The sequence below is a fragment of the Scyliorhinus torazame genome, chromosome 15 (assembly GCF_047496885.1).
Source record: "Scyliorhinus torazame isolate Kashiwa2021f chromosome 15, sScyTor2.1, whole genome shotgun sequence".
Lineage (NCBI taxonomy): Eukaryota > Metazoa > Chordata > Chondrichthyes > Carcharhiniformes > Scyliorhinidae > Scyliorhinus > Scyliorhinus torazame.
In genome coordinates, this window is record NC_092721.1 from 206,762,296 (window position 1) to 206,777,255 (window position 14,960).

At 47.7% G+C, this 14,960-nt stretch overlaps 1 protein-coding gene across 4 annotated transcripts in view; it reads right to left on the minus strand.

Annotated features, from left to right (window-relative positions):
* Positions 1-1,403: 1,403 nt before the first annotated feature.
* The window catches only part of nup98 (nucleoporin 98 and 96 precursor), a 125,528-nt gene continuing 111,971 nt past the window's right edge, over positions 1,404-14,960 (minus strand). For 3 of the 4 annotated variants that reach the window (XM_072477517.1, XM_072477518.1, XM_072477516.1), the window contains 3 exons: positions 14,132-14,286; positions 9,467-9,578; positions 1,404-4,310 (listed from right to left, as the gene is read on the minus strand). In XM_072477517.1, coding sequence (XP_072333618.1) covers positions 4,096-4,310; positions 9,467-9,578; positions 14,132-14,286 — 482 coding nt within the window. In that variant the 3' untranslated portion in view covers positions 1,404-4,095. The remainder of the gene's footprint in view (positions 4,311-9,466; positions 9,579-14,131; positions 14,287-14,960) is intronic. The other variant, XM_072477519.1, reaches the window with a different exon arrangement.

A 14,960-nucleotide genomic window follows, 5' to 3' on the forward strand; every position in this document is an offset into this window, starting at 1 on the left:
GAGTGCAGGAAGCGAAAGAGGCCGAGGGGAGGCCGAGGTACTGGCCTTTGCCTCCCTGGTAACCCGGAGACGGATCTTGTTAATGTGGAGGGACTCGAAACCCCCGGGTGTGGAGACCTGGGTGAGCGATATGGCGGAGTTCCTCAGCCTGGAGCGAATAAAGTTCGCCTTGAGAGGGTCCTTGATGGGGTTCTCCCGGCAGTTGCAACCTTTCCTTGACTTTCTAGGGGAGCAGTGTCAGCAGCAGCAGCATTCTGGGGGGGGGGGGGGGGGGGGGGGGGGGGTACTGTTGATACAACGCGAGTTGGGCATGGAGACAAAACCCACCTTGTTCTGTTAAAAAAAAAAAAAATTCTGTTGTGTAAATAGTTTTATTGTAAGCTTTGGGATAAGTTTGTTATTTTTTATTACTATCTGCATTTCCATTTTTGTTACGTAAAAACGCTCATTGGAAAAACTTTAATAAAACATTTATTAAAAAAGTACACTCGCAGACTCCTGTGAACGTGTTCAGTAACTGCCCTCCAGTTTCTAAACAAAATCAGCTGGGATTGTACCAAAATCGGGGCTCCTCTGGGACCATCAATGAGGGGGGTATTTTACAGTAAACAAACTTTTGTCTAAATTCATCTTATGGGAAAGGGGCATTGCTGGCTAGGCCGGCATTTATTGCCACTTCTTAGTTACCCTTGAAGGTGGTGCGAGCTGCTTTGTTGAACTGCTATGGTGTTGGTAGATCAGTGCTGTTCGGGAGAAAATGCCAGGATTTAGACCGAGTGAAGGCGATATCGGTCTAAGTCAGAATGAGCACAGTAAGAAGTCTTACAACACCAGGTTAAAGTCCAGCACTTTTGTTTCAAACACTAGCTTTCGGAGCGCTGCTCCTTCCTCAGGCGAAACCTGAGAAGGGAGGACTTTAACCTGGTGTTGTAAGACTTTCTACTGTGCTCACCCCAGTCCAACGCTGGCATCTCCGCATCATCAGTCAGAGTGGTGAGTGACTTGGAGGGGACCCTCCAGGTGGTGATGTTCCCAGGTATCTGCTGCTCTTGTCCTTCTAGAGGGTGGTGGTTGTGGGTTTGGAAGGTGCTGCCCAAGGGGAATTCCTGCAGTGCATCTTGTAGACAGTACACATGGCTGCCACTGTGCGTCAGTAGTGAGGAGAGTGATTGTTTATCGAAGGGGGGAGCAATCAAGCGGGGCTGCTTGGTCCTGGATGGTGTTGAGCTTCTTGAGTATTGTTATTGGAGCTGCACTCATCCAGGCAAGAGGAGAGTATTCCATCACACTCCTGACTTCTCGAGGACAATGAGGGACGGGCAGTAAATGCTGGCCGAGCCAGCAATGCCCACCTCCTGTGAACGAAAATACAGACGGACACAAATAAAATGCTTCCAACAGTCTTCATTGAAATTTGCACATTTATTAAAAAATATTGCATGTTCCCTCTCCCCACACAAAACAGTTAAAAAGAATACTCTGAACAATCTATGAGAATTTACTTTATTTGCAATTTCTTTTTAATTAAAAAAACTTTTCAATGCATCTTTAGTCACACCACCTGCAAGACACACACACACACCGACCATCAGGGCACGAGCTGAGAATACCCAGAGGTACGAAGGGTGAAGATTTAGAATATGGTAATTAAAATACCGTTATAAAGCATTTAGGGATATTGTGATTTCAATAGTGCGACACCGTGGCCTGCATTCTACTAGCTGAAGAGTATCTTTCACATACACACAGACCTCACTGAGATCAATAAACAATATCTGTTAATTAAATCAACTGATCTTTACACACTGCCTCGTGGGTCCTGATCAAAGCAGACGGCTGATTTTGATGGGGTACAATGTAGCTGGGCTACATTTCACTCCCAGGCAGCCCAACTAATCTGGACCATTCGCAAGGAGGCGACCCAATAACTCGCACTGATCCCTCATCTCAACATTCTTGCCTCTCCATCAGCTGGAGCTGGCTCGCCCAACAGCAAAGCTGAAGTGGGAAATCTGGCTGAGGAGGCCCCAATGCCACATTGGAAAGTCTCGCCCAGCAGACACTTTACTAATTCCAGAGAGGGGAGAGGGAAGAAAATCCCGGAGGGATTTCAGGAGATATATTGCTGTGCCCAATGATCATTTCTGCAAATAAAACTTAGCCTTGACAATGTTCCCTCTTTCCCCCAGTGCTGTGGTGTTATTCATACCACACAGCCAGTCTCTCTGTTTAACATTTATTCAGTCTGTCTGCCTTTCAGACATCATTCTCAATCCTTCTGCCTTAGTTAGTGTCACAGTGTAAAAAGGTGTATCTGGCATCTACAGTGATTTCTACAGTGGCTACAATGGAGTTGATGGCATGGAGGGACAAGGAGTTGCCACCAGCTGTTTTTATTTTTATTTGTAGTACTTCATTTGGCCCTAACATTCGGACAGTTATTAGCGGTCATATTATTTAACACTGACTCCAGGCTGCCTCTCCTGGTTGAAGTCTCATTCAATCAAGTGAGGACACAACTCCAATCACCAGGGAGTGCAGAGGAACAGGTAGTCCAGTGTACTGTCTCCCCTTACTCACTCCCCCCAGGGTTAAAGGCCAACACTCCACTGCACCCTGGACTGTCTGGGTTACTCGTGAATGCAGAGCAGTGAGGGGGGCATTTGAACAGGAGAAGGGTGGCAGAGTGCAGAGATATCGCTGTGACTATGGGTTCTACAAGGACAGTCAATAAAGTCTGCACTGGCAGATCAAGCTAATGCAATCCAGTGTTCTTTGCACTGTTAATCAAACGCTGCTGGGTTTGGGAAGGAGCGGGTTTGTTGGAGCCATTCGCCTGCTGCGGGGAGCTATTGCTGGCAGTTGTACAAGCGTTGTCCGAGTTCGCAGGCTGTTTTAACACCTATTACTCAGAAATCAGATCTCTCAAACCTCTGGTGGACTACAGAACATTTCCATCTGTAACTGGTCTGGGTTCAACCCGAGTGGCACCTGGGACAAGCTCGCCCTCTCCTCGTGCTGACCGATTTCCCCGGCCTGATTCTACTCTGTCCAACTGGGGCTGGATTTGCCAGCTCTGCCTGGGGTGCTGGAAAGAGACAAAAAGGAAGAATGTTACTGAAAAACGGCAGAAAGGGACAAGAGGGCCTGGAGGGATTAAATTCCTTTTCTTTTGCTGGAGTGGGCAGAAAAAGAGAGAGACTAGAGGGACCCCGAGTTAGAACAGGGCAACAGAATTAAAAACTGTATTGACCCCTCCGCAACAGACAGCCTGCAGCAGTGTCGGCAACGCAGAAACTCCAAAGAATAGCTCTCCAGGCAACACACACATCCACATTTGTCTGACAGATTGGGGGGGGGGGGGGGGGGGGGGGGTGTTGAAGCTGTGGGTTTAAACAAATAAATCTAAGCGGTTTCTCTCATATCTTGCATGCTTTGTGACTAAACTAAACTCCAAAGCAGCGAATCTCCCTCCCCCATTTCCTAGGCCTCTGGGATCACCATTGGGGGCTGGGATTGCTGCATGGTGAGACAGCTCACTGGCATCATCTATGACAAGTGACATCCAGCACAGAGGGATCCTCCACCTCGACATCACCGCACACCAATGTGCTATTAATAGTCAGATCTTGCAGCTGCACAACATACAATTTGGAAAACAATGTTTATTGTCCGTTTGATCCCTTTGAAAGCGACAAATTGTTTAGCCAGAAGGTTTTAAGCGAACCAGCTCCCGGTCTTGACAGATTGCAGGTGCTACTGCATATCTTTCATCAACACTGCTAGACCTGTATAATGACTTAACTTAGAACAGAAGTAAATAAAAAGCAACAAAGTCCCACCGACATGCGTGCCATGTGGCACCTCAGAACATTCCGGATACAGTTCTTGCTCAGGAAGCCGCCTCTGGTTTTTTTTTTAAAAAAAAGGTCTTCAAATGGTTCCTCCGTTTAACAGCGGCCGGTGAAGAATTGGAAATTCGCAGCAATGTCTCAGCTCTGTCAGAGGAACTTTAGCTCAAAAGGGGTGGAGAGGGGAAAGTGTACAGGCGGAGAGTGTTAGAACTGTTCTCTCACCCCTGGGCAGGGCAGGAGGCTATGGGCTGACAACCAGTTCCCGCAGATAGGTCTGAGTCAGGCTGCGTAGCTCCTCCAGAGCGTAGTCTTCAGGCATGGGCAGTTTGCGGATGTAAGGGGCGAGCAAGCGTAGGGGAACGTGCTGGAGACTGGGGGCTCTGTCCCTGGGTGACTCTGCACTGTATTGCAGCCCGAGCACAGTGCGCAGCATGTTGGCGATCTGTTTAGCCATGTCTGGGGGGGAAAGAGAGAGAGACAAACAAGTCAGAAACAACAGCAACTTCACTGCCACTCAACACACTATTAAAATAACCAGAGACATCGCCCTCTCTCCCAGCTTTACCCACATAATGCCGTCACAACATCACTATTGATCAGAAAACAAATGCAGCACTACACCAGGATTACTCGATGGGATTCTGGAGGATGGTGCAAGGGGACTTACTCAATTAGAAACACACAAAGCAGTCAAACAACAGCAAGATAGAGAAACTGCTCCAGCCATGACTGTCACTCTTAAAGGACTTATAGAGAAAAGAGATTGTTCACTTTCTTCTGAGAACCCGGACTTGATTCACACCAAATCTGCCTGGTGCACAAATCCTCGTCTCGACTCCCCACCCAATTTAATCCAGTGACGCTCGTGCACTGTATATAAACCAGGTGCCACTCTGGTTAAATGGACTAAGTTGGAACAGAATGTATCGACTTCAGTTTGTGCTTCCGCGTACGGATAGTAGGGGATGATCTAATGGAGATATTTACAATTCAATAGGGTCAACAGAGAGAAACTATTTCCTCTGATGGGGAGTCCAGTCCGAGGGGCAGGATCACCAGGCCGTTTGGGGGTGCCTGTCAGGAAGCACTTCCTCACACTAGAGGGAGTGGAAATCTGGAACAATCTTCTACGTGGCACAGTGGTTAGCACTGTTGCTTCATGGCGCCAGGACCCGGGTTCGATTCCCGGCTTGGGTCACTATCTGTGCGGAGTCTGCACATTCTCCCTGTGTCTGCGTGCGTTTCCTCCGGGTGCTCCGGTTTCCTCCCACAAGTCCCAAAAGACGTGCTGATAGGAGAATTGGACATTCTGAATTCTCCCTCAGTGTACCCAAACAGGCGCCGGAGTGTGGTGACTAGGGGCTTTTCACAGTAACTTCATTGCAGTGTTAATGTAAGCCTACTTGTGACAATAATAAAGATTATTATCACTGTCCTCCCACAAAAGATCGTGGATCCTGGGGTTAATTACCAGACAGCAAATACACAGAGATGCAAGGCTTTTAATATGCACAATTGCCTAAAAAGAAAGATGGAATTTACACTCACAGAATAAGAAGAATTGCTGTGGTTAAAAAATCATTAATTTAGTTAAATTTGACCTATGACCCATTAGCCCTGATTAGAGGGGCTAACAGTGCAAGGGGCTGCTACTGATTTGAAAGCAGACCAGGATGGGCTCTCTCAATGGGCAGCACTCTCTCCCCATCCTCACCTACCCCTGGGCTAGAAGGCCACAGGTTCAATTCCCACTCCAGCGACTCGAGCACAAAATCGAGACCGTACGGAGGCAGTGCCGCACTGTTGGAGATTCCCCTTTCAGATGCGACAGTGGACCACAGCCCCATCTTCTCCCAGCAGGTGAATGCAAAAGACCCCAAGGCAGTCTTTTGAAGAAAAACAGAAGAGTTCCCTCTGATGTCCGGAGTCAATAATAATAATCTTTTGTCACAAAAAGGCTTACAGTAACAGTGCAACTAAGTTACTGTGAAAAGCCCTTCGTCACCACATTCCAGCACCTGTTCGGGTACACAGAGGGAGAATTCAGAATATCCAATTCACCTAGTCAATTTTAATCCTTTAATCAATATTGTTTAGAGTCCTCGATGTTTACAGCACGGAAACAGCCCCTTCGGCCCAGCTTGTCCATGCCGCCCAGTTTCTATCACTAAGCTGTCGCACTTGCCCGCATTTGGCCCATATCCCTCTATACCCACCCTGCCCATGTAACTGTCTAACATTTTTAAAGGAAAAAATTGTACCTGCCTCTACCACTGCCTCTGGCAGCCTGTTCCAGATGCTCACCACCCTCTGGTCTCTTTTGAATCTCTCCCCTCTCACCGTAAACCTATGCCCTCTAGTTCTAGACTCCTTTACCTTTGGAAAAAGATGTTGACCATCTACTTTATCGATGCTCCTCATTATTTTATTGACCTCTATAAGATCACCCTTAAGCCTCCTATGCTCCAGGGAAAAAAGTCCCAGCCTATCCAGCCTCTCCTTATAACTCAGACCATCAACTCCTGGTAGCATCCTCGTAAATCTCTTCTGCACTCTTTCTAGTTTAACAATGTACTTCCTATAATAGGGTGACCAGAACTGAACACAGTATTCCAAGTGTGGTCTTACCAAAGTCTTGTACAACTTCAACAAGACGTCCCAACTCCTGTATTCAATGTTCTGACCAATAAAACCGAGCATGCTGAATGCCTTCTTCACCACCCTGTCCACCTGCGACTCCACCTTCAAGGAGCTATGATCCTGTACCCCTAGATCTCTTTGTTCTGTAACTCTCCCCAACTCCCTACCATTAGTGGGCAGCACAGTAGCACAAGTGGATAGCACTGTGGCTTCACAGCACCAGGGTCGAATCCCTGCTGGATCACTGTCTGTGCGGAGTCTGCACGTTCTCCCAGTGTGTGCGTGGGTTTCCTCCGGGTGCTCCGGTTTCCTCCCACAGTCCAAAGACGTGCAGGTTAGGTGGATTGGCCATGATAAATTGCCCTCAGTGACCTACTCTACTCCCTGTACACACACGACTGCGTGGCAAAACTTGGTTCCAACTCCATCTACAAGTTTGCTGACGATACGAGCATAGTGGGCCGGATCTCGAACAACGATGAGTCAGAATACAGGAGAGTAATAGAGAACCTAGTGGGTTGGTGCAGCGACAACAATCTCTCCCTCAATGCCAGCAAAACTAAAGAGCTGGTAATTGACTTCAGGAAGCAAAGTACTGTACACACCCCTGTCAGCATCAATGGGGCCGAGGTGGAGATGGTTAGCAGTTTCAAATTCCTAGGGGTGCACATATCCAAAAATCTGTCCTGGTCCACCCACGTCGACGCTACCACCAAGAAAGCACAACAGCGCCTATACTTCCTCAGGAAACTAAGGAAATTCGGCATGTCCACATTAACTCTTACCAACTTTTACAGATGCACCATAGAAAGCCTCCTATCAGGCTGCATCACAGCCTGGTATGGCTACTGCTCGGGCCAGGGCCGCAAGAAACTTCAGAGAGTCGTGAACACCGCCCAGTCCATCACACGAACCTGCCTCCCATCCATTGACTCCATCTACACCTCCCGCTGCCTGGGGAAAGCGGGCAGCATAATCAAAGATCCCTCCCACCCAGCTTACTCACTCTTCCAACTTCTTCCATCGGGCAGGAGATACAGAAGTCTGAGAACACGCACGAACAGACTCAAAAACAGCTTCTTCCCCACTGTCACCAGACTCCTAAATGACCCTCTTATGGACTGATTTCATTAACACTATACCCTGTATGCTTCATCCGATGCCAGTGCTTTTGTAGTTACATTGTATATGTTGTGTTGCCCTATTATGTATTTTATTTTCTTCCCTTTTCTTCCCATGTACTTAATGATCTGTTGAGCTGCTCGCAGAAAAATACTTTTCACTGTACCTTGGTACACGTGACAATAAACAAAGCCAATCCAATGGAGGGGTTATTGGGTTATGGGCAGAGGGTGGAAGTGAGGGCTTAAGTGGGTCGGTGCAGACTCGATGAGCCGAATGTTCTATGTTAACTGAGCAGGTCCTGCCCTGATTTGATCTACCAAAATGCATCAGCTCACATTTATCCAAATTAAACTCCATCTGCCATTCATCGGCCCACCGGCCCAATTGGTCAAGATCCCGTTGCAATCTTATATAACCTTCTTCACTATCCACTATGCCACCAATCTAGGCGTCATCTTCAAACTTACTAACCATGCCTCCTACATTCTCATACAATCCAATTTTGTATCTAATTGGCTACCTCACCCTGGATTCCATGAGATTTAACCTTTTGCAACAACCTACCATGCAGTACCTTGTCAAAGGCCTTGCTAAAGATGAAAAAAACAACTCTGGTTGCTATTGCGTTGTCATGTGTGTAAGATTGCAGTGTACAGAATACAAAAATATGAATTAGAAGCAGGCCATTCGGCCCCTCGAGCCTGCTCCACAATGGGACAAAATGACAGATGATCTGTTTGTGTTTCGAGTTCCACATTCCCATCAACCCCGTCCCCATGATAGCCTTTGATTCCCTTGCTCAACAAGAATGTATCCACCTCCTCCTTAAAACTATTCAGTGACGTTACTTCCATTGCCTGCGAGGCAAAGAGTTCCAAAGTCTCTCACACACCTCAGAAAAAAAAATCTCATCTGTTCTGTAAAGATCTCGAATGTTAAAACAGTGGCCCCTAATTCTGGACTCCGCACAAGAGGAAACATCCTTCCCATATCCGCCTTCTGAAGACTGGTCAGAATCTTTTATACTTCAATCAAGTCACCCCTCATTCTTCTAAACTCCACTGGATACAAGCCCAGTCTGTCCAAACTTCTCATCCACCTGCCCATTCTTGCTATCAATCCAGTGAATGTCCTCTGAACCACTTCCAACACATCTTCCTTAAATAGGGTAACGAAACCTGCACTGCGCACAATATTTGAGATGTGGTCTCACCACTGCCCTGTATAACTGATGCAAAACATCCTTATTTTTATGTTCATTTATGGGCGACACAGTAGCACAGTGGTTAGCACAGTTGCTTCACAGCGCCAGGCTCCCAGGTTCGACTCCCGGCTTGGGCCAGTGTCTGTGTGGGTTTTCACGTTCTCCCCGTGTCTGCGTGGGTTTCCTCCGGGTGCTCCGCTCCCACAAGTCCTGAAAGACGTGCTGTTAGGTAATTTGGATATTCTGAATTCTCTCTCGGTGTACCCAAACAGGCACCGGAGTGTGGCAACTAGGGGATTTCACAGTAACTTCATTGCAGTGTTAATGTAAGCCTACTTGTGACAATACAGATTATTATAAATTCCTTTCATAATAAAGGACAGCATTCCATTTGCCGCCTTAAATACTTGCTGAACCTGCAGACCAACTCTGTGACTCATGCATGCACCGGAACACCCAGATTCCTCTGCACCTTGGCTGCTGCACATTACACATTGCAGCAGGCTACATTCCAAAAATACTACATTGGTCATAAAAGTTGAGGACATCCAGTGATTGCGAAAGGCACGGTATTATTGTCAAATTCTAAATTCCCACCCAAGAACACGAGGGAAAGAAACAACAAAAATGTTGAAAGTGCTACCAGATTGAGCCAGTCGATCTTTGGCCGAGAGACACTCTATCAGCTCTATCCGGCTACACAGCGACATCACCTCGGTGTGAATTCTCTCCAGCTCGTAAGTCGGATTCTCTACCTACAGGACACAAATCGTTAACTCTCTGGCACACACACAATCTTCTTTTTTTTAAAAAATATGTTTTATTGAAAATTTTTTCCCCAAACAACAATTTTTCCCCTCTTACAAAGCAAACGCAACAATAACAATACAGAAATTTTTAACAATACACAAGTAACAAAACCCCTTTATCTTTGACCTAAACTAAACTAAAACCCCCACCCCCCCCCTCCCCCCTGGGTTGCTGCTGCTGGTCATCTGTCTTCCCTCTAACGTTCCCCTAGGTAGTCGAGAAATGGCTGCCACCGCCTGGTGAACCCTTGAGCCTATCCTCTCAGGGCAAACTTTATCTGCTCCAGTTTAATGAACCCCGCCAGATCATTTACCCAGGCCTCCAGTCCGGGGGGTTTCGCCTCCTTCCACATGAGTAGGATCCTGCGCCGGGCTACTAGGGACGCAAAGGCCACAACGTCGGCCTCTTTCGCCTCCTGCACTCCCGGCTCTTCCGCAACTCCAAATAGAGCTAACCCCCAGCCTGGTTTGACCCGGGCCTTCACCACCCACGAAATCACTCCCGTCACTCCCTTCCAATACCCTTCCAGTGCCGGGCATGCCCAAAACATATGTGCGTGGTTTGCCGGGCTCCCGCCACACCTCCCACATTTGTCCTCCACTCCAAAGAACCTGCTCAATCTTGCCCCCGTTATGTGTGCTCTATGTAGCACCTTAAATTGAATCAGGCTAAGCCTGGCACATGAGGAAGAGGAATTTACCCTGCTTAGGGCATCAGCCCACATACCCTCCTCTATCTCCTCCCCTAGTTCTTCTTCCCACTTTCCTTTTAGTTCGCCCACCGACTCCTCCCCCTCTTCCCTCATCTCTCGGTAAATCTCTGACACCTTGCCCTCTCCGACCCACACCCCTGAAAGCACCCTGTCCTGTATCCCGTGTGTCGGGAGCAACGGAAATTCCCTCACCTGTTGTCGAGTAAATGCCCTCACCTGCATATATCTCAAGAAATTTCCCCGGGGCAACTTATACTTTTCCTCCAATGTTCCCAAGCTCGCAAAAGTCCCATCTATAAATAAATCTCCCACCCTCCTAATTCCCAACTGGTACCAGCTCTGAAATCCTCCATCCATTCTTCCTGGGGCGAACCTATGGTTGTTCCTGATTGGGGACCCCACCAGGGCTCCCCGCACCCCTCTCTGTCGCCTCCACTGTCCCCAGATATTCAATGTTGCCGCCACCACCGGGTTAGTGGTAAACTTTTTAGGTGAGATCGGTAGCGGCGCCGTCACCAGCGCCTCTAAACTCGTCCCTTTACAGGACTTTCTCTCCAGTCTTTTCCACGCCGCTCCCTCACCCTCCATCATCCATTTACGTATCATTGCCACATTGGCGGCCCAATAGTAATCGCCCAAGTTCGGTAGTGCCAATCCTCCTCTGTCCCTACTACGCTGAAGGAACCCCCTCCTTACTCGCGGAACTTTCCCTGCCCACACGAAGCTCGTGATGCTCCTGTCTATTTTATTAAAAAAGGTCTTGGTGATTAGTATAGGGAGACATTGAAATACAAATAAGAACCTCGGGAGGACCATCATCTTAATTGCTTGCACCCTGCCCGCCAGCGATAGAGGCTGCATGTCCCACCTCTTGAAGTCCTCCTCCATTTGTTCTACCAACTGTGTCAGATTAAGTCTGTGCAAGGTTCCCCAGCTCCTAGCGATCTGAATCCCCAGGTATCGGAAGTTTCTTTCCACTTTCCTTAGAGGCAAGCCTTCTATCTCTCTACTCTGGTCCCCTGGATGTATCACAAATAATTCACTCTTCCCCATGTTTAGCCTATACCCCGAGAAATCCCCGAACCCCCTCAAAATTCGCATAACCTCCATCATCCCCCCCCCCGCTGGGTCCGACACGTATAACAATAGGTCATCCGCGTATAACGAGACTCGGTGTTCTTCTCCCCCTCTAATCACCCCTCTCCATTTCCTGGAGTCTCTCAACGCCATGGCCAGAGGTTCAATTGCCAACGCGAACAACAATGGAGACAGCGGGCATCCCTGTCTTGTTCCCCTATATAGTCGGAAATCACACACAATCTTCTTACCACAACCTAGAAACAAACCCCCATTTCGGTAGCCTTTCCAGAGGATGTGGGGGAAAAGGGCATTGTTGAGGACTGCATCAGGGAGAATCCTTGCTGGATTAGGATGGGGTTTCAAATCAGAAAATGGTACAGATAGCAGTCTGTACAGTCTAGGTGGGTGACTTGGGTTCATTGCAACAATGATGTGTCTCTCCCACCACCTCCCCTCTGCCTGAAAGTGAAGTTAGCCGGCTCTCACAGTGTATGCAATTCAGCACACCTTGCTGATCTGGCCAAGGAAGTCCTGTGCTGATCGCATGAGTCAGTGGCAATAATAATAATCGCTTATCGTCACAAGTAGGCTTCAATGAAGTTACTGTGAAAAGCCCCTAGTCGCCACATTCCGGCGCCTGTTCAGGGAGGCCGGTACGGGAATTGAACTCGCGCTGCTGCCTTGCTCTGCATTACAAGCCAGCTGTTTAGCCCACTGTGCTAAACCAGCCCAGTATGTGTGCAGTAAATTGAAATGTTTTTCCCCCCCAAAATATACTTTATTCATAAAAAATCTCTAATCAACATTACAGAACATTGAGTTAAGACTGTACATTTCCATCAAAGTTACATATTCACTTGACTTTCTTGCATTCAGTTGGGATGACATTCCACACATTTCCCCGTTTACTTTACAATTCTTTCTTAAGTATTTACATCGTCATATTTCTTTCAATGTTTTTGTACATTTGAGTGTTAATGACCCAGATCAAGGGGTTTTACACTGTTACCCGCCCCTCGGTGTACATTTGCTGGGAGACCTTACACAGTGGCCTTTCCCCATTGCACCTTGGCGGCCCTCAGCACGTAGTCCTGGACCTTGGAATGTGCCAGTCTGCAACACTCGGTCGAGGACAATTCTTTGCACTGGAAGATCAGCAAGTTTCGGGCAGACCAAAGAGCGTCTTTCACTGAGTTGATGACCTTCCAGCAGCAGTTGATATTTGTCTCGGTGTGTGTCCCTGGAAACAGTCCGTAGAGCACAGAGTCCTGTGTCACAGAGCTGCTCGGGATGAACCTTGACAAATACCACTGCATCTCTCTCCAGACCATCTTTGCAAAGGCACATTCCACAAGGAGGTTGGTGACCGTCTCATCCCCCCCACAGCCACTCCGAGGGCAGCGTGCGACGGCGCTGAGCCTTCAGGTGTGCATGAAGAATCTGACGGGGAGGGCCCTTCTCACCACCAGCCAAACTAGGTCTTGGTGCTTGTTTGACAGTTCTGGTGATGAGACGTTCTGCCAGATGACTCGGACAGTCTGCTCAGGGAACCATCCAACGTCCTCCACAGTTTATTTAACTACAAGTATCAGAATCAAGACCCAGCCCGCCAAAATGAAAAAAAAAAAAAGCTTGATAAAATGATGTGTTAAGTCACTGGATTGTGTAACCTGGTATGGAAACCCTGGAGACATTTTAATATTATATTTACATTATTATACATAGTGAGAGCTTGCTGTGTATATTACAACAGTGACTACACTTCAAGTACCCTGCTGGCTGTGAAGTGATTTGGGGCGTCCCAGGATCATGGAAGGCACTACACAAATGCACTACACTTTCCTTTTCATTCTATTAATTAACTGTTAACATCTCATTGCTGCCCCGTAGCCCATTTTCTACAAGCACCATCACATCTCCATTTTTCTAGTGCTGCAGTGTCAGAGGTGCTGCTGAGATGTTTACCGGAGGACTTATTGGGATGGATACATCCCCGGGGCAGATACATCCCCGGGATGGAGGGCTGATCTTATGAAGGTTGTCCCTACACTCTTTGGAGTTTAGAAGAATGAGAGGTGATCTTATTGAAACATTCAAGGTCCTGAAGGATTTGACAGGGTAAATACCAGGAGGATGTGTCTAGCCATGGGGGAGACCAGAGCTGGGGGACGCACTTCGAGTGCCACTTTTAAGACCCCCAGAGGGCGGATAGTCTGTGCAATTCTCTTCCTCAGAACAGTAGAGCCTGGGTCATGGAATAGATTCAAGGCCAAGTTAAGACAGATTTTTGATCTGCAAGAGAATCAAGGCTTACGAGGGGCAGATGACAAAGTGGAGCGAGACCACAACCGGATCGTATTGAATGGTGGAGCTGGCTCGAAGGGCTGAATGGCCTCCTCCTACTCAAGTCCTGCAAGAGTTCACCTTTTTATCTTGATCATTCACCTCCCTAACCCTATCATTACCAAGAATAAAACTAGGATCCACCTCATTGGGAGGATCTTGCTACGCACAAATCAACTACTTCACCTGTTTGAAAGCAGACAGGCTCAGTAAGAACAGCCAACAAGGATTTGTGAAAAGAGAATCTTCTGCCTCACTGCCAGGGTGGGCTGCTTTAACTATCGTGATCACTGTCGCCAGTTAGTCTTTAGACGGAAGAGAGACCACACTGAACCCCATGCCCACCCCACAGTTCAGCCATACCTCGTCGATTCCCCGCACCGTTTCCATGACTCGGATGTAGTCGTAGAAGACTGCTCCTGCTGTATCCCAGTCCTGTATCTGTAAGGCGCACTCTGGCATGGCCAGCTTTCCCAGGAAGTATTTCAGGTAGCTGTAATTCTCATTGATGATGGCATCTGGGGATGAGGAGGTGACAACATACAGTGAGGGGAGATATACTCAGTCAAGGTTATTGCTGTTTCACACTCAACCACTTGGACTAGGTCTGGCTTGTCCAAACGTGCGGGGCCTGAGAGGTATTAGGCGGCCTGCCACGTTCACCAAGAGTAGATAACATTTCAACTTCCAAACCTCCCAGAAAGAACTTTAAAAAGATACTCAGTTCCTACTCAGCAAATCATAGGCTGATTACTCCATGAATTGATGGTTGAGCCTATCAGCAGCCAATGTAGGGTGAAACAAGCCTGTGATTGGACGAGCAGAAGGTCATTATCTGCCCGGTAAGTTTTGAATATCTTTGTTTTGTTGCTGGGGATCAGTTGGAAGGTAATCGGGTGGTCGGAGTTAACAGCAGATAAGGAAACGGCGGAGGAAATTAAAAAATATTTTGTTTCTGTTTTCACAGACAGGATGCAAAAATCATTCCAGTAATAGCTGTAAATGAGGTGGTAGAAGGGAGAGGGGAACTTGGTGAAACTACGATCACTAGGGAAGCGTTACTGAGCGGAGGACGGACAAGTCTCCAGGTCCGGACGGATTTCAGCCTTGTGTCTCAAATGTGGCGAATGAGATAGTCGAGGCATTGGTGATAATTTTCCAAAATTCACTAGATTCTGGAACTATTCCATCA